This window comes from Eptatretus burgeri, chromosome 1 (assembly GCF_056783735.1).
Source record: "Eptatretus burgeri isolate ZD-2024b chromosome 1, Ebu_testis_v1, whole genome shotgun sequence".
NCBI classification, from domain to species: Eukaryota; Metazoa; Chordata; class Myxini; order Myxiniformes; family Myxinidae; genus Eptatretus; species Eptatretus burgeri.
In genome coordinates this window covers 14,304,666-14,329,455 of record NC_140961.1, presented here as the reverse complement: position 1 = coordinate 14,329,455, position 24,790 = coordinate 14,304,666, and the positions used below count along the sequence as shown (strand labels likewise).

General features: G+C 46.0%; 1 protein-coding gene across 3 annotated transcripts in view; it reads right to left on the bottom strand.

Moving 5' to 3' along the window:
- Window positions 1-8,434: 8,434 nt before the first annotated feature.
- The window catches only part of ACADSB (acyl-CoA dehydrogenase short/branched chain), a 62,268-nt gene continuing 45,912 nt past the window's right edge, over window positions 8,435-24,790 (bottom strand). For all 3 annotated transcript variants that reach the window (XM_085872690.1, XM_085872699.1, XM_085872706.1), the window contains 2 exons: window positions 24,468-24,567; window positions 8,435-8,754 (listed from right to left, as the gene is read on the bottom strand). In XM_085872690.1, coding sequence (XP_085728816.1) covers window positions 8,684-8,754; window positions 24,468-24,567 — 171 coding nt within the window. In that variant the 3' untranslated portion in view covers window positions 8,435-8,683. The remainder of the gene's footprint in view (window positions 8,755-24,467; window positions 24,568-24,790) is intronic.

Sequence of the window (24,790 nt, the reverse complement as noted above, 5' to 3'; positions counted from 1 at the left end):
AGGATCTCATCTGAAAAAAAAAATCCTCAACATTACCTTCACAACGACAACTACACCATCAATAACAGGATCTCATCTAAAAAAAAAATATTACCTCAACATTACCTTCACAACGACAACTAAACCGCCTACAACAGGATCTCATCTGAAAAAAAAAAATTCCTCAACATTACCTTCACAACGACAACTACACCACCTAGAACAAGATCTGATCTAAAAAAAAATAAATATTACCTCAACATCACCTTCACAACGAGAACTACACCACCCAGAACAGGATCTCATCTAAAAAAATTAGTATTACCTCTACATTACCTTCACAACAACAACAACGCCACCGAGAACAGGATCTCATCTGAAAAAAAAATTCCTCAGCATTATCGTCACAACAACAACAACACCACCTAGAACAGGATCTCATCAAAAAAAAATAAATATTACCTCAACATTATACCTCAACATTACCTTCACAACGACAACTACACCGCCAAGAACAGGATCTCATCTAAAAAAAATAAATATTACCTCAACATTATACCTCAACATTACATTCACAACGACAACTACACCACCTCGAACAGGATCTCACCTAAAAAGTAAATACTAGAAGCGAATGTAGTATTCTTCTTACATTCGCTTCTGACTTTACCTACAACTTGTTGACAACTGTAAACGCAATTTCCGGTTACTTCGGCCCGGATTCGGGATCAGCGATCAAATAATGTAAATCACGATTAAAAATTATTTTTTGATGATGCGGGAGATATCTTTATTAAAATCAGTGGAGGAAATATATACCATGTCGGATATTATTTAGGTCTTTCATGTCTCCGACAATGCCTTTATCTCCCGGCATGCATCATTCCCCTTGACAAAAATCGAAAACAAAAAAAAACCAGAAAGAAAAAAAAAACCGGAAGCAAAAGGGTCATAGCCAACGACACGGATTCCAAATTGCCAGGGTATTGTGTTGTTGTTGTTTCCTATTCTCTCGTGTACACGCCTTAAGTAATATTCACAAGATAGAAATAAAACCCAATCGTGTTGATACACCGCACAGCGTTTAAAAACAACCGGAAGCAAAAGGGTCATAGCCAATGACACGGATTCCAAATCGTCAGGGATATTGTGTTGTTGCTGTTGTTTCATATTCTCTCATGTGCACGCGTTAAGTATGAAGCTCACTGCGTTCGCTAATAATTGATTTACTTGGAACAAAAAAAATCGTGTCCGTTTAAAAATAGTCGGAAAAAAAAATCCATCATCATTGAAGAAGAACATGCGGCATTATGCCTGGATGCATCGGTTCAAACTGCAACGGTAACTTATACATTATTATTCAACAGCAGGAACCATTTTGAGTAACCCGTGGTGGATACGGCAGGAGCACATAGATTATATGTAGTAATACCTCTTGAAGAAATAGAAAAATACACAAAACTACACGGAAGGAGCACACAAACAACAACAACAACAACAACCACCACCACCAAAGTGCAAAGGGGGAGGAATCAGAGGGGTTCAAAAGACGGTTTCGAGAAAAAAATGCCTCGGGTTATTGCAACCGCTATCTATCGTAGAAGGACGATGGAGGAGGACGTAGGAGGAGGATCTGGCAACGTTTATGGTGGCAGAGAAAAATGATTGATGTTTTTTAAACGACTGCAGGTGGACAATGATACCTGACTTTATCCACCTGCGCTCAAGCTTACACCAAGGGAACTTCATTTCACGAAGATGATCAGTGAACCATGGGATGAGTGGCAGAATGTTAACTGACGGGACTTTTCAGGAGAAAGTTTTCTTGGTTATCACGAAGGGTATGGTTGTACAAGTCAACCATCTCCTCAAGGTTGTACAAGTCAACCATCTCCTCAAGGTTGTACAAGTCAACCATCTCCTCAAGGTTGTACAAGTCAACCATCTCCTCAAGGTTGTACAAGTCAACCATCTCCTCAAGGTTGTACAAGTCAACCATCTCCTCAAGGTTGTACAAGTCAACCATCTCCTCAAGGTTATACAAGTCAACCATCTCCTCAATGTTGTACAAGTCAACCATCTCCTCAATGTTGTACAAGTCAACCATCTCCTCATGGTTGTACAAGTCAACCATCTCCTCAAGGTTGTACAAGTCAACCATCTCCTCAAGGTTGTACAAGTCAACCATCTCCTCAAGATTGTACAAGTCAACCATCTCCTCAAGGTTATACAAGTCAACCATCTCCTCAATGTTGTACAAGTCAACCATCTCCTCAATGTTGTACAAGTCAACCATCTCCTCATGGTTGTACAAGTCAACCATCTCCTCAAGGTTGTACAAGTCAACCATCTCCTCAAGGTTGTACAAGTCAACCATCTCCTCAAGGTTGTACAAGTCAACCATCTCCTCAAGGTTGTACAAGTCAACCATCTCCTCAAGGTTGTACAAGTCAACCATCTCCTCAAGGTTGTACAAGTCAACCATCTCCTCAAGGTTGTACAAGTCAACCATCTCCTCAAGGTTGTACAAGTCAACCATCTCCTCAAGGTTGTACAAGTCACCCATCTCCTCAAGGTTGTATAAATCAACCATCTCCAGCAGCACAGCCCCGTGATCAGAAATACCAAGATCCAATACAGAAGGATCAGAAACAGGAACATTACCAGTAATACCAAGGTCTAATGTATGGCCTTGATTATGAGTGGGAGCTTTGACATGTTATACAAGTGAAAAGGTCAATGAGATTGAGGAAATCAACAGCTGGAGTGCACTTGGGACAGTCAACGTGAATGTTAAAATCTCCAAGAATAACGATGTTGGTAAAAGGAGGACAAAGAAAATTTAAGAGATCAGAAAACTCAGTTACAAATGAAGGATTAGATCTCGGGGATGATACACAAGCAATAAAACACGTGGTTGAGGAGTTAAACATTTAGGGCCAAATTTATGAAAGGCGTTGAAGAGTTAGACTTGTGTAGAATCGCTAATCGTGCGATGATTACCCTTCAAACTTAGTCACCAATCACCGAAGAGTGATTATCTAATGCAGATCAAAAACTAATCACAAGCGTTTAAATAACAAATAAACGTTTACACGTCAGTGAGAGCATGTTTAAGAATGCGTCTACGGCCTTGAAGCAAGTATTGCATGGCTTCTCATTCGTAGTTTACATGGGAAGATGAATAGGAATGCTCTAGAAGTGCTTGAATTAGCTCAAGAGGAGGCAGAAAAGGATAGGAATAGGGTGGTTCATTGACATGCATTGAGAATCTTCAAGGATATATGCAATCCTCTGGAGAAGTATAATATCAAATTTATCCGGAGTTGCAGACTCTCGAAGGAATCATTTCATTGTCTGCTGAATATAATGCAAGATGACCTGGATCAACTTACGATGAGGAGCAATGCACTGAATCCCTTCGAACAATTGTCCATGGCGCTGCGATTCTATGCAAGTGCATCATTTCATTTGGATGTTGGAGATACGTGTGCTGTTTCACAGGCTAATCAGCTGTTTAGACACGCACAACGAATCGGCTGTTTATCTCCCTTCGTAAATTGCTATTTAGACAGGCAATTAGCTGTGCGTGTACAACGATGTCTTCGTCAGCGTTTAAACTAAGGGTTAGGCGTGTATTAGCAAGACGCTCGCTAAACGCCTTTCTTTAAATTTGGCCCTTAATAGCCAAGCATTAAAATGAGAGGGAACCAGGGACATGCAATACATTCAGGTTAAAATCATCATGCTACAAAACTGATAAACCTCCACTTCAATCCGAATCCACAAGCTTTTTCAAGATACTTGAACCTGGGTGGGATTATTTCATTCAATCGCAGGCATCACCAGCATGGTGCTAAGTTTCTGTTAAGCAGAGAAAATCAATGTTTTTATCAACAATGAAATCATTTACAAGCAGGGATTTATTTGTAAGCAATTGTACATTCAAGAGAGCACATTTTACAGGTGGAGCTAAGGTTAAACAACGATGTTTCAAATTTCCGGACAGGAAGCAGATCTCTGAAATCTACTCCATGGTAGTCGGGAGACCTTCGATGGCGACACTGAACAGCATTGATCACCGAAGTGTTTACTCGGAATGCTTTAGAATAAAGGACTGCCTGTCACGAAATTGGAGACCAAACTTACCGTTACAATATATATTATGATTCCGATGTACCATCTCCGCAAGTACACTGTTACAGTGCATCACTGCTGCTGAAGCAGATTCTTGGTTTGTCATTGCCGTTATCTGTACAGTTGTCAAAGCAGGAATTTGCAATTAGTTCATGATGCCGGCGATAGCTTGTCTACTCATCGCGAAAGACACTGGGGGATTTTTAACATCCACCAACTAATACCGGCAAACGAGACATCCAGTTTAAAGTCCGTCTGAGGGACAGCACACACATTGACGTATCATTGAGATAGTACGAAAAGGGGTTCCCACCCCACAATTATGTTCCCACCCCACTCCAAGCAGTGCCAACGAAACCCGCGAAGGAGCACGAAGTCGGGGCACCGCCACGCTGCCACATTTGCGGCTCATCACAAAGACACGGGTAGGACCCACCCGGTCTCGCGGACCTGACCGCTCTTTCAGGTCCCGCGCAAATATTGGCCCACAGGCCCCGTCTGCCCCCTTGTCTTTGAGGGTGGCCTTTTCTTTTGTTTCTGTGTAAACGTGTGTGTGTAAACTTCTCCAGTCTGGTGAAGTAAAACTGTTAAGTGTTGCCGTGTGTCGGTCTTATTCGGTAGTATCTCTGCGTCATTGTTTCTTTTGTTACATTTGCTTTTTGTGCATAATTGTTTTAATTGTATATGTGTGCTCTCCGTGTGCCGCGGAATAAATGTGCATTATGTTGAACTGTTTTCCCGTTTTGCTTCGTCTTTTCTTTAATTGAATCTCCATCTTGCTTCACGTAAAGGGTTGGTAGTGGGCTTAATATGCCCGATAATTAATCGGAACCGTCGAGGCCGACGATAACACCGCTCGGTTATCCCGATAGTATGGAACGGATCGCTTAAGCGGCCCGTGTCCGGAGTCGACCTGTGGCGAGGTGCGATCGCCCGGTCTACCCTCCGCGTGGGTACTTAGATAGGTCGAGTTTGGCGAACAACCCTATCCCACGCGGGTGGCCGATTGGCACGATCGTGGTGAGGCCGAAAGGCCCACCCGTGACTAGCTCCCGGCGTTAGTCCGAGAGGGTCACGACAGAATTGTCCGTCCGGTGGGCGACGTTCCGCGATTCGAGTTACGTGGCCGTTCGCACGCCGGCGGGCACTAATTCGCAACAATATATATATATATATATATATATATATATATATATATATATATATATATATATATATATATATATATATATTGTTACGGCTGTGGAAATTCGCAGAGCACCATAAAGGATATCCCCAAGATCAGTTATATCGCTAAGTGTGTGTTCAGTTAGATTTCCCCACCGTTGTCTAAAGGGGTTTATTCGTGTGGACAGGGCTGTGATCTTTGAGTTAGCCGTTATTCTTTGCTATCGTTATTTTGGACCAACCACACCACCAACCACCTTTTTTACAAGCACCCAACCACACCACCCTCACGACCACCACACAACGCCAACCATGCCACCATTACAACCACCACACCACCAATCACCTTCTCCACACGCACGCTACAACCCTCTCCGCATCAAAAACCGTCTCTGCCATGGAGAAAGAAGAAGGAGCTCCAACACCACGCATGGGATTTTCCCTCCTGCTTTCCCGTGCTTCGGGACGGGGGAAGGGCAGATTGAACCAGGGGTCAAAGGTGATGTAGGGTGGGGGCCTGTTTTTGGGCAAAAAATGGGCCCGGCGCCCCACCCCCTTGTGGCCAGGGTAGCAGATTCTTCTTTCCTCGCGGGCCGTGAGGGGAGGGGCGGGAGCGTTGGGAATAAAAGGGCGCGCTGACGCAGCGTAGAGAGCTGCGTGGAGAGAACCGAGTCGAGAAGCTAAGGGAGTTGGTTGTTGGTCAGTCGGTGGAGGTATCGGTCTGGGTGGAGCAGTCGGTCGGTGGAGGTCTCGGTCTGGGTGAAGCAGTCAGTCGGTGGAGGTGTTTGAGAGGGTCCATCGAGGGTCGCCCAACTAAGTCACCACGAGGGTGGAGGTAACCTGCAGCGGCCTCTGGGAGTCCCTTCGGTCAACCAGTCTCCTTGGACATAAAGGCCTACGGGTCCAGTCTGACTCCCTTGCCTTTGAGGGGGTCGTTCTTTGCTTTTATTTGTGTGAATGTTGTGGCGCAATGTCCCGCAAGTAGAACTGTGTAAGTGCTTGTAAATAATAATCATAGACGGTTGTAGTGCTTTTACCTTGCTCGTGTCTTGTCCGCTTCCCTCATTAATGAAAATCCCTGTTTACGTGTGCATTATAAATAAATGTCCTTGTGTGAATGTTAACCCGTTCGTCGTGTCCTTTTCCGCCAATTGAACAGCTATCTTGCTCTCCGAATAATAGCGGGCTTTTTAATAGCCAATAAAAGAATTGGGTCCAGCGAGGTCTCGCGATAATACACCGCTGGGTTATCCCAGAATGGAACGAACCGCTTAAGTGGTTCGTGTCCAAGCAGACCTCGCTGAGGTACGGTCTCTCGGTAGTCTGCCCGCGCGAATACTTAGGTATATCGATAATTCGGCGATTGACCCTGTCGCGCACGGGTAGAGTGTTGACTAGGCCGTGGTGTGCGTTTCGAGCACACCCATGACTGGTTTCCGGCGTTGTTCCGGAAGGTCGCGACTGAATTGTCCGTCCGGTGGGCGAGACGGCCGCCATTGGCTAAAGCGGCAGTCCGCACGCTGGGCAGGCGGCAGATTCGTAACAATATATATATATATATATATATATATATATATATATATATATATATATATATATATATATATATATATATATATATATATATATATATATATATATTAGGGTGTTCCAAAAAAATTAAAGTTTGATTTTTGCTGCTCCCTGCTTTTGTCTTTGTTCCAATACCCCATAAGAACTTATAGGTCAAAAATGAACAAAATTCCATGATATTTAGGGGTTCCTCAAGTTGGCACAATTATGTCCATTATGGAGAGGGCATTTTGCACTGCAATGTCAAAAAGCTCATCTCTGTCTCCTTGGAAAAACTATTCTTTCATCCTATATGACTGCTGTGGTTTTTGAAAATATCAAACAACCATATTAATTGTGAAGTTTACTGCGTTGTGCATATTCGACGGCAAGTTGTCAGTTACAGTTTGGCAAATTTCAACAATATTGTGCCAACTTGAGGAACCCCAAAACATCCTCCAATCTGCTTCATATTTGGTGTGTATGTTTCTACTGTCAAATGGAAAAAAGGCACACCCAGGGAGCATGAATATTCATACTTATTTTTTTATTTTTTTTTTTCCCCTATTATGAAGCACACATATATATATATATATATATATATATATATATATATATATATATATATATATATATATATATATATATATATATATATATGTGTGACTAGTATAACTATCGAGCCCATCAAAAATGATTTTTTGATCAGGTTGGAATTATTTTATTTGAAATATTCAGAAACTAGAAGACATGGTGTTTTGTAGCAAGAAAAGCATTATCTTAAAACACAACATGCACAAATGTTACCCTATTTTCTTAATTTTCTGGGACCTTTCATTTCGAGGGTAAAGCCTCATGAGCGTGCCAAAGCCTGAAGCCTCGGCCTAGCGTCAGGTGTGCTCATATGTTCTTTTTTATTAGACATCACACGTATGTAAATGAACACTCGTTTTACTCTGTGCGCATTTCACATCACGTGTAGGGAATTTCACCTCCCTGCGCCTTGTATTTATTGTTATATTTTAAACGCTTCTGTACACCACCATTGAGGCCCAATTGCAAGTCACCGTATACATTTCCAAAAGAAGAGATGCAATTCCTCTTTAATGGAAAATGTTTTTCGAGTTTTTTTATCCTGAAAAAATAGACACACATTGTGTTTTATATGGTAGATTAGTTCTGGGGAGTGTTTTTTTCTGAGAACAAGGAGCTGATACTCTATGTCCGCTGACTTTTGGGTGGAACAAGGAATAGATCTGTGTCATATGAAAGCCAAATCTTGAAGGTTTTCTTTTTGAACGATCGCGTGCACAAACCAAGCTACCGAGATGGTTGCCATGGCAACATAATTCGGCCAAGCACCGCCGTGATCTAATCAGGTTGGGATAATGTCATGAAGAATAAATATCTGCAACATGAAAGCAAAATGTTCAACGATTTTTGAAATATCATGCACACAAAAGGATATTGGATCAATGCTCGGTCGGGTGGTGGGTCAGTCGGTCGGACGGACCTCATTTTAATGTCCCCCATCTCCGACCTTGTCGGAGGGGTGGGGGACAATGAGACAGGTTTTATATTCAAGTGAGGATGCCAGGTGTAATAAATATGGAACATGTTTTTATTCAAATTCAATTCAAAACACAATTTTTCCAACCAAACCCAATATTTTGTACAATAGTATTTGGAAAGGTTGAGCAGAATAAGCAATTATTTTCAACATTCATCTTCTGTGGAAAACATTTATGATCTTCAACACAAATTCCCCAAGCAGACTAATAAGTTTTTACAGGAAAGACTTTCATAAATGGTTTGGTAACCTGATGTCCATGATATATTGTTGGCACGGTCAGTATTCTTTGTCAAGGTGCTTGGCAATTGTTGAAAGTTGGATATTGGTGGTTCCCTCATAAATGGTTCCTGATGAGCATTCACAAAACATCAAAGAATCAAAATACAGAACTACAAAAGCAGGTTGATAAATCTTCAATGAAATACGTTAAGTGCAGCGACAATTAAAAGCCATGTGAAACAATATATTTCACTCGTACAGTATTGAGTTACAGTCAGTGTGACCACTCCTCATTTCAATAAATGCCAAGGTGAGCCAATGAAAAAAAGCAAAGAATTCACAAGGTTTCGGAAAAGCGATGATAATAGAAAACCTATACGCCAAGAAAACTTAGAGAAAACCAAGACGCCAAGGTGAACAACGAACAGCCAAGATCTTGTGAAAAAAGCCAAGGAGTGGTCACACTGGTTACAGTAGCACAAGATCGTAAAGAAAGCAAATCGTAGTACCTATATATAATTTTACAAGTGTCTGTTTGTTTGTGGGTTTGTTGATTTTGACTTCTATGCATTCCTGAGCTGCTGGGTGGAATGAGTTGAAAACTAGTGATTGTACTCGTAGGGTGCATGAGGAGGTGTTAGGGGGTAAAAATAAATAAAAAAAGAGCTTGGCGTTGTACTATCGTATAGAATCTTCTCGCAACTGGCAGAGTAAGTATCAGCCGCACCACTAGCAGGAGGTTTGGGAATGTTTTGTGGTGGGCTGGGTCCACCAGGAGGTCTGCCCACACTGGCTTGCTGTGCTGGAGGCAGAAGCTTGTAAACTACTTTGAGCTCATGCTACTTTACCCACCTGGCTGTTTGTATCAGAGCTCTTCCTCATGGATGGGAGCCAAGTGGTCACACACAGCCTCCAATAAGTACCTGATATATGTACCTGACAGATACTGTATTACCTGGCACGACACCTTAAGACCTCAGCTATGTACTTGGCACTCTGGTAGTGTATCTTTTCTCTTCCCCATGCTTGTACTTTACCCATTGGAATTCCCTTTGTCAAAATGGCTTCGATACCGACGTCCATTTTCATAATTCAGTTTCTGTGTAGACAATGCCTGGTGTTGGATTAATGGTTAGGGTGGCGGGCTTGGGATCCGAGGATCCTGAGTTCAAATCCCACTCGGCTGTTTAATTAATATCAGGTGGGGTTGACTCTGCCTGTCATCCTTCCGAGGTCTGCAAAATGAGTGCCAGCTTGCTGGTATCCTGTGTCGGAGTGGCGACCCATCCAGGATTGTGCGCAATAGCCAAGGAGACTGCTTAGGCAGCACCAACGCTCTGCACAGAGTATGGTCCCAATGGATGGATGGATTTTGTGTCGTCAAGCCTCATCTTGAGTTTCTTTTTCTTGATGACCCTATCCCAAAAGAAAGCTATTTGTCTGCCTATATGAAGAAATTGCATCACTCATCTTGCCGAGCCTATAACTTCTGTCTGGCACATGAAACAGACTCTTCAAGCTAATGAACATACAGAAATCAGATCTTGCAATGCCGTTGGTGTGTCCTCAGAATCTCACAATATAAATGGTTGTTTTTAAATCAGGAGCTTTCAGTGCAGCCGGCAAGATAGCCTAGCTAGAGGTATGCAGTATGCACACTCGCCTCTGAGCTGTCGAGCCTGGGTTTGAACCCCCCACCAGCTGCAAACTGTCATCCTGGTACAGTATTTTGCAGGCAGAGCAATTCATCAAAGTGAGTGCCATCACTCGAATATATGTTAAACTGGGCGTCCCGCCTGCAGGCATTAGTTGGTGTACATTTAAGACCTCATGGTGTCCTTCAGGAAAAGTAGGTGAGCTACCATTGGGACACCATGGAGATGAGTGCTTATTCTTCATGAGAGCTGTTTCCAGTCATAGCAATGATAATTTTGAGTTGCTGCACGGGTCTGTGCTGCTTTATGCTGTTGTTGGTTGATTGCATTTGTAATTGTGGTTTCTAAATGTTGGTTTTATAGTGTTCGTTTTGTAGTGTTGGTTGTGGTGTTGAGTGTAAGGTTGAGAGTGAGGTTGAGTGTAATGTTGAGTGTTGCAAATCGGGCAGTAAAAATAGGAATAAAGAAGGTCAACTACTTTTTGCAACAAAATTTCAATTGCCATGTCAGGCTAGTTTGGAAGAGGATTGTTTAACCGACAGTGACCTTTACTTGCCTTGGACCAGAGGCCAACTATTGAGGTCGAGCCCAGAGACTGTTATGTTCACTGTGTACGTATGCGTTTCATCATCAGCAAAGAGCAATGCCCTAGCTTCTAAGTGAGTTGTTCTCACTTCCTTGAGGCTGAGATGAAAAAGGAATGCCTTCTCTTTTTAGCAAGAGTGGAGTTCAACTGACACAACGGCCATTATACTTTGTGAATTCTGATAACTGAATGCAACCAGGACAAACATCTTGTTCTTGCGTATGGCAGCTTGGCTGCTGGGTAGCTATAATTTTGTTGGGGCATGACTATGCCACTGATGCTGTGCCCCTCTACTGGTACTCATTTCGCTGATCTCGGAAGGATGACAGGCTGAGTCAACCCCACCTGTTGTTAATTCAGTGGCTAACGGGGCTCAAACTCAGGACCCTAAGATCCCAAGCCAGCTACCCTAACCACTAAGCAAACACCAGGCTTCTGAAAAACATGTCTGTTACCTATGCAAGAGTTTCAGAGGGCAGCTAGGACATTTATAACATTCAAAGACACAAGTTATCCATCTTAGAGCAGGTTGACAGAGCAGATACTGCTTGCTGCTGCCTCCTATGGGGATATCTGCAGCCTTGCATGTACGAGAACAGCCTATCTTTTGGGGGTTGTCATACACCCATTGTGTCCAACAAATTTCCTCCGAATCTGTGGATAACCTTTTGAGACATCCAGCTCGCAAACACACAAATAGAAACAAGGATAAATACATAATACTGAAGCTGGACGAAGGCAATAAATCACAAAGATAATAATATCAATATATATATATATATATATATATATATATATATATATATATATATATATATATATATATATATATATATATATATTGTTGCAGATTCGCGCCCGCCCGCGTGCGGACGGCCACGTAACTTGAATCGCGGCACGTCGCCCACCGGACGGACAATCCAGTCGTGACCCTCTCGGACTAACGCCGGAAACCAGTCACGGGTGGACCTTTCGGTCTCACCACGATCGTGCCAATCGGCCCCGCGTGGGATAGGGTTGCTCGCCAAATTCGACCTACCTAAGTACCCACACGGAGGGTAGACCGGGCGATCGCACCTCGCCGCAGGTCGACTTCGGACACGGGCCACTTTAAGCGACCCGTTCCGTACTATCGGGATAACCGAGCGGTGTTATTCGTCGGCCTCGACGGTTGGATTAATTATCGGGCGTTTTAGCCCACGACCAACCCTTTACGTGAAGCAAGATGGAGATTCAATGAAAGAAAAGACGAAGCGAAGCGGGAAAACAGTTCAACAATAAGCACATTTATTTCGCGATGAACGGAAAGCACACATATACAATTCCACCAAAAGCACATGTAAAAGAAGAAGACAATGCAATATTACACAAAAAGCAAATGCAACAATGCAGATCTATCCGACTACCGGGCACACGGCAACACTTATACAATTTTACTTCACAGACGGCGCCGACAACACATATTCCCAAAGCAAAAGAAAAGAGAACCACCCTCCAGGATGAGGGGGTAGGCGGGCCTGGGGCCGAGACCGTGTCGGGCCTACCCGTCTGATGATGAGACGCGGAGCGGCGGTGGTGCCTCAACTCCGCGGGCCTCGCGGACAGTGTCTGGTAGGGGGTGGGAAGGGGGCCCCCTTTGTCGCACTATCTCAGCGCGGGGGGAAACAGGAGGGGGTTGCTGATGCTCGGGGGAAGGAGGATATCACCCTGTCTCGGGTCCCGCGGCGAGCGTCTCCTCCTCCACCTCGGTCGCGTTGCTGGCCTCTCCCTGTGCAGCTCCCGGCACCGACGCGAGCACCCCCTCGTCCGCCTTCGCCGCCGTCACCTCTCCACAGCTCCGTCCTCTTCACTCTGACTAGTACCACTTCTTTCCAGCTCCACCGACGACTCTCTTGAACTCCGCACACTCAACTCTCAACTTCCAACTGAACTGAACTTGACTGACGAACGCAGCCGTTTATATAAGCCCCGTGGCTTCGCTCTTTCACCCTTGACCCTCTGCCTCCGACCCTTCACCTCTCTTGCTGGCTCCCCATTGGCCCGAGGAAAAGTGGGCGTGAATGCTTTTTGATCCATGAATTTGCATATAGCGACCGCCCTCCAACGCCCTGGAGGCGGGGCCAAATCGCCCCTCGCTCACCGATTGGACGGAACAAAAGTGGGCGTGAGTCGTTTTTGATCCGTTTTCTGTGGAAAGTCCGTGATGTTTTTGAACACGCTGCTCGGTGCGCGCCCTACACGAGTCCAGCATCGGCGCCCACAAGTGGCGCGAGAATGGTGGCGATGCGACGGTGGCGAGTTGTGACGGTAAAGGTCGTGGCGGTTGTGGTGAAGCGGCGTTGTGGTTGGTGGTTGTTGTTGTGAAGCGGCGTTGTGGTTGGTGGTTGTTATTGTGAAGCGGCGTTGTGGTTGGTGGTTGTTGTTGTGATGGCTGTTGAGACGTGGTTGGTGGTGGTAATAATGGCGGCTGGTCCAAAATAAAGATAGTAAAAGAAAAACGGCTATCCAGAAGAGTCGCAGCCCGCATGAATGACATTTATTCCCTCTAGACAACGGGTTTGGGCCTAACTACACATATACTTACAGAGATATCTCACCTAAGGGACCTGAATGGTGGTTTGTGAATTTCGTCAACCAAAACACTACCCCCTCCCCTTTTTACAGACTCGTCCCGAGTCGTCAAATTTTCGTGTGCCATCATGTGTAGTTTTCCCCTAGTACATTTTACCTACGGATCCCTGAGTGGGACATTCATGGTATTCGTGTCCCCAAAATAAATAACCTGAGGGCTGAGTAACTACCTAAACAAACTCACTCACACGGACGACTTAAATAAAATTGCCGGCGCTAAGACATACATGCCGGGGGCGCACTCATATTTACAGTACATCTTACCTTAACTTACAAATTTTACACTAAACCATGGCCCAGGATCAATGAACTCTGCAAAAAGAAAACAGTTAGCAGGGAGCCAGGCTGCTCGCATGCAGTCTCTGGCTCAAACAATGCAGGTGACAGGGAACGTGGCCGGCTGCTCACACGCAGTCCAAGGCCTTCCCTTTTGAACTGAACGCAGTGAACCACAACGGTGCATGGGCTGCACAAATGCAGTCTCCGTGCCAGCTCAAGTGGCACACGCAATGAACATAACGAATGGATGGATGAATGGTTTGAACTGAACGCCGTGAACCACAACGGTGCATGGGCTGCACAAATGCAGTCTCGGTGCCAGCTCAAGTGGCACACGCAATGAACACAACGAATGGATGGATGGATGGATGGACGCAAACACGGTGCATGGGCCGCCACTGCAGGTCCGTGTTGTAGCTGCCAACAGGGCAGTTCTTGCAGCTTGCAAAGTGTTGCCTTGATCCTGGCGCACATGGCAATGAACAGGGGGGTGCAAAGCAAAAATTGAATGGGGCTGGTGAACAGGGGCAGTGGGCATGGCATGGCAAAGGCAGCAGGCAAACACAGCCCGCAGAAGAAGGCCGCTGCAGGCAAACACAGCCGGCAGATGAACTGGCCGGCACAGGCCTTGAAGAAAAACAGCCAGCAGATGAAGTGGCCGGCACAGGCCTTGAAGCAAAACACGGCTAGCCGATGAAGTTGGCCAGCCTTTGCCGTTCAGTGGAGGTTGGTGGAGGGAGTGCGGTGGTGCTGGCCACTTGGAAGGCGGGCTCGGACCTACCAACCTGTCTCCCTCCCACCTATCGCCTTTGCCTGTCACTGGACATACCCACTCCCTTAATTTGTCAAACCCCAATTTAGCCCCAACTTATTTTTTCTTTATTTTTATTTTTTACTTCCCCACTATAAATCGTCCCCTAACCCCCTTTATCGTCTTTGTTCGGCTAACCTATCCTGTCACCTAGCCTACTCCCAACCCCTACGTTCCCTTCCCGGAGGGGAATAAGGGAGAGCTAGTGTCCTGTGTCGAGGCCCAACGAAGCCTCAGAATGGCCTCCCCAGAGTTCAGCGATCTAACCCAAAGTGGGTCCAGCGGCCCACAACGAGAGCGAGGGGATGGATGGTGTGGAGGGGTACACTTCCTAATCTACCCTATCCATTTAACCGTTAAACTACCCCGGGGCTTTCAACAAGCGCCTCTCGCTGAAACTATTGGTTCTAACAACCCAGATTCCCGTCGCCTGTGTTGGTGTCCTCACAATTTCGGGCCTCGCCCCCCCAATTTTCTCTCCGTGCCCTCACACGGTCTCATGGCTGGGACACGTGGCTCCCTTTGGCAGGCACGACCCTCTGCCAATTCCCCAGCTATGGCACCCCCGGGCACTACACTGCCTCCGAGCCTACCAGCTCCCTAACACCAGGGAGTGCCCCCCCATGGCACCTCCCCTGAAACGCACACGTGGCAGGCTGGCTTCCCAGGCCCCTTTCCGAGGGTCACCCGTGCCCACAACACTGCCCACGCGGCTAATGGCGCCCCGGGCCCCAGCACCAAGCAGGCGCACCCGTGCCCACTACGCTATCCCGGCCCCCCATGGGCCCTTGGCCTACCACGGCCGACTAGCCTGGTGCCCGGGGTACCCACTCAGCGATACTCACCTTTCGCAGCCACGCTCCCAAGCCCGTCAACAGGGCTCCTGCACCCCTCCAAACGGGTTTCGAGCCTACACTCCCACCAACAACAAAACGACCTCCATTTTTGTTAATTTGACTAACCCCCTAACTCACTCTACACTGACCCCGGGAGTCCCTTGGGCGGGAGTCACTCCTCCCCCCAATCACTCATCGCACCATGCATTCCCCATTCGCTCCATACCCACAGACCCGCTGGCCTCACTCACTCGTCATGTACTCACCTCACAACTCTTCAACACACACACTGCTGAACTCTGCCATCCTTCTAACTACCTCCCCTAACTAACTCGTGCTCCCACGTCGTCCCTTAAACTACAGCACGTTCCTTTTAACACTACGTAGCTGAACTACGTCCCCTCTACACATTCACTGTCTGTCACTGTTCTCAAATGTCCCAAAACTTATTTACCCAACCTAAATCTCGCTACAATCCCTCCAACTAATCCATTCCACGGACTCCATGAGGACTTACCCCTGCCCCATGAAGTCGGTCTAACTAAGCTAACCCTTCCCCCTAACTAGTTTCCATCCTGTGCCCAGGTCAAGGGGGTCTTCCACCCCTTGCCCAGGAATCCTGTGCACCCGAAAGTGAGGCTTGCTTTTTTTTTTTTTTTTTTTTTTTTTTTACATGCGCAGCACCAGCGCGGCAACTCACAGCTCGAGCACTTTGCACCTGGCCGTGACGTCATGCAGCTGCACGTGTACCTCGTCCCTCCTTGGACGGTACCATCCGGCAGGGATACCCCTCCTGCCGGATTCCAACCCCACGTGCAGCCATGGTGTCACCGTGCGCATAAAAAAAAAATACAAGCCCCACGTCTCGAGGGGTTCCCCACGCGAACACATGTGCTTTGCCCGTTGGAGCTTAACACACACGATCGCGTGGAGAACCCGTCCGGTCCAAATCCATAATCCTGCCTAAACTTTGTCCGTCCGCGGGATCGGCAAATCCACCGCGTGCGTTTCCGGACCGGGACTTCACTCTCGCAAGCGAGCACGTGGGGGCCTCGTGCGTTGCACAGCACGGACCTCGTGCTCACTGCTGGGTGAACCCGGCACGGTCCCCGAAACAACTACAGCCGCTACTCAGCTTCCTTTCCTCACATGTCGCCGTCGTCGCCATTCGACCCACGCACACCTGCGTGTTACGACGCTCACACTCCACTCCATTACATTCACACCGGGAGACGCGGCTGCGTGCTCCCGCATGCCAACCGACATCTCCCTCACATACCGCTCTCTCACACACACGGTCTCCCTTGCATAAACCATACCACTCACATGTGGTGCTCCATTCACTCGCGGCGTGCTGGGAAGCACGTACTCCGGCACCATCGCCACCACACCACTCACATACGGGGTCGCTTCCACACACGGGGACGCACTCACGCCTTGCACCACACACACAGGGACAACTACACTGGGGATTCGTGTCCCCACAAGGGTCTCCGGGGCCTCTATACCCCCCAAGCTCTCCGTGCACCTGTCCACAGCACTCCTCCCCTCGACCTCGCAAAGCACGACCGAACTCACCTGGTCGTGACTCGCCTCAAGGGGGCATACTCCCTCCCCTCGTTCCTGGAGGAGGCCATCCAGCTGCTCGCACTGGGTCTCCACCCAGTCCACCAACTCACCCCCATTATCCTCCACTACCTGTGTGTGTGTGTGTGCGTCACTTACCCCGTCTTCATCGTGCAGCCTTCCCTCTATCGTTCCCTTCCCGGCTACCGTCACGACCCTCGCCCAACACGCCCCCCGAATCATTTTTTCACCCGCCTCCACCGCGGGCCCGACAGCCGCTGCACCCCCTTCCAGCTCGTTCGCTCCCACACGTGGAGTCGCCATTTTTATCTCCCCGGTCACGGCCTTCATGCCCGCCTGCAGGCATCGGCCCATGTTCTGCGTCCCACCCTGCAGCTTTTTCGTTTCTTCCTTCATTTGCTTGTTCATGCCTTTTACTTCGTTTATAAATTCAGTTGTGTTTGCATCCATCTTTTCGATTATTTGTTGTGTATTCGCATCCATCTTTTGTGCATTTGCATCCATCTTTTGTGTATTCGCATCCATCCTTTCGTTCATTCCTTTTATTTCGTTTTTCACTTCATTTGTCATTGCCGCCAGCATGGCGCATAGCTGGGCCATGTCGGGTGCGCTTGGGTGAGCCGTTTCGGCAAGGGTCGGGGGGTTTTGGTGGAGAGGGGGAGGGGAGGTGTCATACACCGCGGCCGCTGCCGCACCCATTTCGGGCTCTGGGTTCAGTTGGGCGAGTTCGTTTTCCTGTACAATCAACATTTCCTGCACGGGGATTTCATCCTGAGCCATGGATTCTACACATTCTACATCCATTTCTAATACCCCCGGCTCCCGCTCGCCTTGAGACGCCATCTTGCTTCTCTTAAAGGGTTAATTTAGCTCGCTCGTAATTTGGAGGGAATCGGGGGTCGCTTCTCTCACCCCTGGACCGATACCCGTGAATTTAGCTGGAGACAGGAGAGCCCGTTTTCCCGTTCTCCGATACCAGTGCCGCGAGGAGGGCGATGGGTTTATATCGCACGACCTGACACCAGTGTTGCGGATTCGCGCCCGCCGGCGTGCGGACGGCCACGTAACTTGAATCGCGGCACGTCGCCCACCGGACGGACAATCCAGTCGTGACCCTCTCGGACTAACGCCGGGAACCAGTCACGGGTGGACCTTTCGGTCTCACCACGATCGTGCCAATCGGCCCCCGCGTGGGATAGGGTTGCTCGCCAAATTCGACCTACCCAAGTACCCACACGGAGGGTAGACCGGGCGATCGCACCTCGCCGCAGGTCGACTTCGGACACGGGCCACTTTAAGCGACCCGTTCCGTACTATCGGGATAACCGAGCGGTGTTATTCGTCGGCCTCGACGGTTCGATTAATTATCGGGCGTTTTAGCCCACGACCAACCCTTTAAGTGAAGCAAGATGGAGATTCAATGAAAGAAAAGACGAAGCGAAGCGGGAAAACAGTTCAACAATAAGCACATTTATTTCGCGATGAACGGAAAGCACACATATACAATTCCACCAAAAGCACATGTAAAAGAAGAAGACAATGCAATATTACACAAAAAGCAAATGCAACAATGCAGATCTATCCGACTACCGGGCACACGGCAACACTTATACAATTTTACTTCACAGACGGTGCCGACAACACATATTCCCAAAGCAAAAGATAAGAGAACCACCCTCCAGGATGAGGGGGGTAGGCAGGCCTGGGGCCGAAACCGTGTCGGGCCTACCCGTCTGATGATGAGACGCGGAGCGGCGGTGGTGCCTCAACTCCGCGGGCCTCGCGGACAGTGTCTGGTAGGGGGTGGGAAGGGGGCCCCCTTTGTCGCACTATCTCAGCGCGGGGGGAAACAGGAGGGGGTTGCTGATGCTCGGGGGAAGGAGGATATCACCCTGTCTCGGGTCCCGCGGCGAGCGTCTCCTCCTCCACCTCGGTCGCGTTGCTGGCCTCTCCCTGTGCAGCTCCCGGCACCGACGCGAGCACCCCCTCGTCCGCCTTCGCCGCCGTCACCTCTCCACAGCTCCGTCCTCTTCACTCTGACTAGCACCACTTCTTTCCAGCTCCACTGACGACTCTCTTGAACTCCGCACACTCAACTCTCAACTTCCAACTGAACTGAACTTGACTGACGAACGCAGCCGTTTATATAAGCCCCGTGGCTTCGCTCTTTCACCCTTGACCCTCTGCCTCCGACCTTTCACCTCGCTCCCCATTGGCCCGAGGAAAAGTGGGCGTGAATGCTTTTTGATCCATGAATTTGCATATAGCGACCGCCCTCCAACGCCCTGGAGGCGGGGCCAAATCGCCCCTCGCTCACCGATTGGACGGAACAAAAGTGGGCGTGAGTCGTTTTTGATCCGTTTTCTGTGGAAAGTCCGTGATGTTTTTGAACACGCTGCTCGGTGCGCGCCCTACACGAGTCCAGCATCGGCGCCCACAAGTGGCGCGAGAATGGTGGCGATGCGACGGTGGCGAGTTGTGACGGTAAAGGTCGTGGCGGTTGTGGTGAAGCGACGTTGTGGTTGGTGGTTGTTGTTGTGAAGCGGCGTTGTGGTTGGTGGTTGTTATTGTGAAGCGGCGTTGTGGTTGGTGGTTGTTGTTGTGATGGCTGTTGAGACGTGGTTGGTGGTGGTAATAATGGCGGCTGGTCCAAAATAAAGATAGTAAAAGAAAAACGGCTATCCTGAAGAGTCGCAGCCCGCATGAATGACATTTATTCCCTCTAGACAACGGGTTTGGGCCTAACTACACATATACTTACAGAGATATCTCACCTAAGGGACCTGAATGGTGGTTTGTGAATTTCGTCAACCACAACAATATATATATATATATATATATATATATATATATATATATATATATATATATATATATATATATATATATTATAATCAAGAATATTGAGATACCTTAATTTTGAGAGCACACGTGTAAGAAAGGGTCCGTTTAATGCTGGCTTAGTGGGGCAGATAGCAGCAATTTTTGAGATGAATCGTGCAAATGATGATACAAGCATCAAATTTGGCACATTTGTTCTCCGGGGATTCTAATTAAATCTGCCTGATTGGCCATTTGAAAATCCAAATTTTGAAAAATTTGAAAAAAAAAAAAAAAAACTTCAAAAAAGTCAAGATCACGAATCAATGTTGGATGCTGGCTGAGATTGGTGAATGTTTCAGAAACATCATCAAAGACGTTCCAAGTCTGCCATGCAGTTTTCTTCCCTTTACCGCGGAAGGCAGATACGACGTCACATCCAGTGAACGCATGGAAGTATGGGATCCCTCGAGCTTTCTCAGGTCCTACTGCAGAAACTACCTCATGGACTGGAATCCATCGCACCTTGGCTCCTTGGCCAAAGGCAATCCACATGTTATCAGGACCTAGTTCCTGTAAGGATGGCAGTACAGATATTGCTATGACTAGTACGTCCGTGTCATTAGCCTTAATGATAATGGACTTGCTACCATCCGTCGTTGCATCCCTGGCGTGTACAAAAAATTTGAGTGTCAGCTTCTTCATGACAACATGGAGACTAGGGTAGTCGAAAAACAGCAAAAAAAAATTCAGATGTTGTCTCCACAAGCCTTAAATTATTCCACTATGATTCAATAACGCGCATAAAAAAATTTAAGTTGATCGGAGGTGATTTAGAGGTCGCTCCATGTGACGACTTTTAGTTTCATGAGTTGATTAAATTAGGGTATGGTCAGGTACGATTACGGGTACTTCTGGATGTCCGAGGTGGAAATGGAGTGCATTTTCGAACTCTATGGGGTCGATTTACTCTAAGAATTGACCGCACCGACATTGAATTCACTTCCATTTCGAAAATATGACCTAAAACAAGATTTATCATTGCTGGAGTTGAGTTACTAATCCTACTCATTTCGATATTTTCTAATCTATAATTAATTTGTAGTCTGTCTAAACATTTCTTCGAGTAAATCGACCCCACTGAGTTCGAAAATGTAGTCCATTTTCACCTAGGAAGTTCAGAAGTGTACGGATTCGCATCTCACCATACCCTAATTTTTCAATCAATGGAATCACAAGCTATTTGAATATTTCGTCTCATTTACCAAATACCACTATCATCTCCACCTCTATTGCTGTCTCCACTCCCGCCTGAACTTATTTCTAGCCGGCCCAACATCCAGTGTTTTAGATTCAATGATTCACGAAAAATATGTTAGTTATTTATTTGGTGATTATTTTATTAAATTAGGGTATGGTGAGATGCGAATCCGTACACTTCCGAACTTCCTTGGTGAAAATGGACTGCATTTTCCAACTCAGTAGGGTCGATTTACTCTAAGAAATGTTTAGACGGACAACAAATTAATTATAGATTAGAAAATATCGAAATGAGTAGGATTAGTGACTGAAATCCAGTAATGACAAATCTTGTTTTAGGTCATATTTTCGAAATGGTAGTGAATCCAATGTCGGTGCAATCATTTCTTAGAGTAAATCGACCCCATAGAGTTCGAAAATGCACTCCATTTCCACCTCGGACATCCAGAAGTACCCGTAATCGTACCTGACCATACCCTAATTTATTCAAGTCATGAGACAAAAATCGTCATAGGGAGGGACCTCTGAATCACCTCCGATCAAGATAAAAAATTTTATGCATGTTATTGGATCATATTAGAATAATTTTAAGCTTGTGGAGCAACATTCTATTTTTTCGACTTTTTTGGACCACCCTAATGGAGACACAGCATCCAGTACTTCCTTGTGTTGTTAATGGCATCTTCTCCTTTTGTGACAATGACTGTGCTTGTTGTCGGTGCTTCACACATCTTTTCCGCAAGGAAGTGAAACAGCTCAGTCTTGTTGCTGTCATCTCGAAGAAAGCTTCTCCAGTTACTTGGGGTCTTACTGGTTCCTGTTACTCTTCTTCTGATTCCTTGCCCCCTTTTCGACCTTGCCTCGGACTTCAGACTTGACTTCTTGTACACATCAAACACTACGTCCACCCTCTCGTACTTGGCACCATAGGATTCCACCTTTGGGATGATGTCTTCTTTAGCATAGTCATCAAATATCTTTGAAGTGCGTGGAGGTAGGGCATTGATAAGTGCTGAGCCATCAATGATGACTGCATCTCCCCTTGGTTCTCTGTCTGGGATGGTCACTTGCGCTTCAAGAATTTCAAAGAGGCTGTGACTTCAAATTATTTTGAAGTTTTTTATTTTTTATTTTTTTCAAATTTTTCAAAATTTGGATTTTGAAATGGCCAATCAGGCAGATTTGATCAAAAAGCCCTGCAGAACAGAAATGCCAAGTTTGATGCTTGTATCATAATTTGCACGATTTTTCTACTATCTACTACACTAGCTTCCTCGATTGACGTCCGGTCCACAAGTGAACCCTAAAAGTGGCAACTGTGCTCGAAGTTGGTTGACAAAGCGAGTAAGCAAATTATAGCTTTGGTACTTATGCCATTGAAGCCTGGTGTTGGCTTAGTGGTTAGGGTGGCGGCTTGGGATCCCAGGGTCCTGAGTTCAAGCCCCGGTGGCTGCTGAATTAACACCAGGGGGTTAACTCAGCCTGTCATCCTTCCGAGGTCGGCGAAGTGAGTACCAGTGTGGTCCCGGTGTATGCCCCGGTTAGAATAGGTGTACCATATCCCTGTGTGTCGTAAGAGGCGACCAGGATTGGTGTCAGGAAGGGCATCCGGCCATAAAACATTGCCTCAAGAAAAAGCCCAACCCCTGCACAGCAGGGAAAAATGGCTGTAAAAACGGTCATTTTACTTATGCCATTCTACTGACTTCATTGGAAATGTGCATGGCTCACAAAGTGGATATGCTGTGGTATGTTTGTGGGAAATTCCACATAAAACTATTATGAGGTATTTAGACAAACCATCAATGGTCAGAAATGAAAGTGGACATCTTGGGGAACCTGTAGAAACCAGCAATATCATACTCTCCATTTCCCTGTTTTATTAAAGATGAATTAAAGCAACAGAATATGGGTATTTTAACCTTAGAAATGTTACAGTTTGATTGGTAAAATTTTTATTTTACTGTACGTTTCTTATGTGACAGTTATTTTGAGTGTGGTGACTCAGAATGTGAACTTTGGTGTCTCTTTTATATTTTGATGATGTTCTGTCTCCCTATTCAGGTTTTGTGGCATCTACCCTATCTGATGAAATAATTGATTCGTACATAACGCTTCGTGTCCACTGCATCGAGAAAAATATGGAGTCCAGTGTTGATAATGTTTCTTATGATTTTTATTCCAAATCTCCCTTAATTTCTTGGAAATATGACAGAGTCTAACGGCAGAAAAATATAGATCAAAATTGTGATCAGAAAAATAAAATTCGGACCGCAAGTAATCCCGTCTTGATTTTTGTGTCAGTCCTGTTATGTACGAATCATCATCTCTCATCGGACACAAATAACGCTAGCATTAGAAAATCTTGCCGTCTTGCAAACTTCCCCGATTGATGGATATAATAGGCACTTGCAAGCGTGTCAGCACATTTCCATTCGCCGTCGAGTGCAGCGTTTGTCTTCGTGTCCGTGTCTTTGCGAGAGCCGTAACGTACGACTCCAGCATGAAGACGCCGAGCGAATGAGGTGACTTGCATTTGTCTGATAATTCTTCATTTTAACCAACGCTAGAATTTTTTTGGTGCTTCGTGAGGATCCGAGAGGTAAGAATTATGTTTTTCTTTTCATGTTTAAAGTGATTATTTTCAAAAGTTCGAAAGAAATTGATTCTATTTTAACGTTATTTTTCGCTTACAAGTGTGGCTTTCTTTGCTACTGAACTCTTCTGTGTTTTCTTCGTAATTTATAACATCGGACTCTCAAAATGTGCTGTTTTTTTCTTTTTCCTGTCAGAGTAAAAATTATCTGTTTCTTATCCCAAAATATAATATTTACCTTGTTTTTTTTTCATCTGATTCCGTACATAACGCTGACGCCAAACTCGAAATTTGAACGTGTATTTACAGTGTTGTATATATTCAGTGGTAACTATAAAAGCGGATGTGCTGCAGGTCTAAAAATTTAGATTTAGCTATTTGAATACATGCAGATTAACATAATGGGTTGCATTTCATGTTTCCCTAAACTTTTTTTTTGCCCTTTGTGTAACAGTAGTGTACCCACTTTGTGAGCCATGCACAAATACTTGAATAATATATGTACCTTTCAATATCCAAAAAGAGATATAATGCCTGAAATGTGCTCATAAATATGTTGTAAATATGGGGAGATCCCTCAGTTGTGAAGTGAAAAGGAAATTCCCTCTTGAGCGTAATTTAAACATTTTCAGTCGATGTTTTTGTTACGATGCAACGTATATGTCTGTAAACACATCAACTTGCATGCACATAGTCATCTTTGCTTGAAATGAGAATCAGGTTTCAAAGAGAAAATGATGATGTGCCAGTTCGTGTGCCTGGAGTACAGGTGGAGCATACCAATTTTGCAGTCCCGGTAATACTTTTCAATTGGGAAGCTCGTTGTAAATCCAACTCCACCCATCCACTCGATACATTTTGAGGTGGTCAGTGTGGCGACCTGGTGGAAAACATGGCAACAAGTATCAAAACCGAGTATCCGAGTTCGAGATGAACAACATCATTGTTGCCTCGACATTATTACCATTGTCGAGATTTCAGAGTTTGTTTTATCATTTTACAATAAGAGCTGAAACAGGGTAAATTTTCTGCAAAGCCAACAAGTCATTCCTCAAGTTTCATTCAAACGTGGCAGGCAGTGATTTTCAGCATCTATTTGTGCT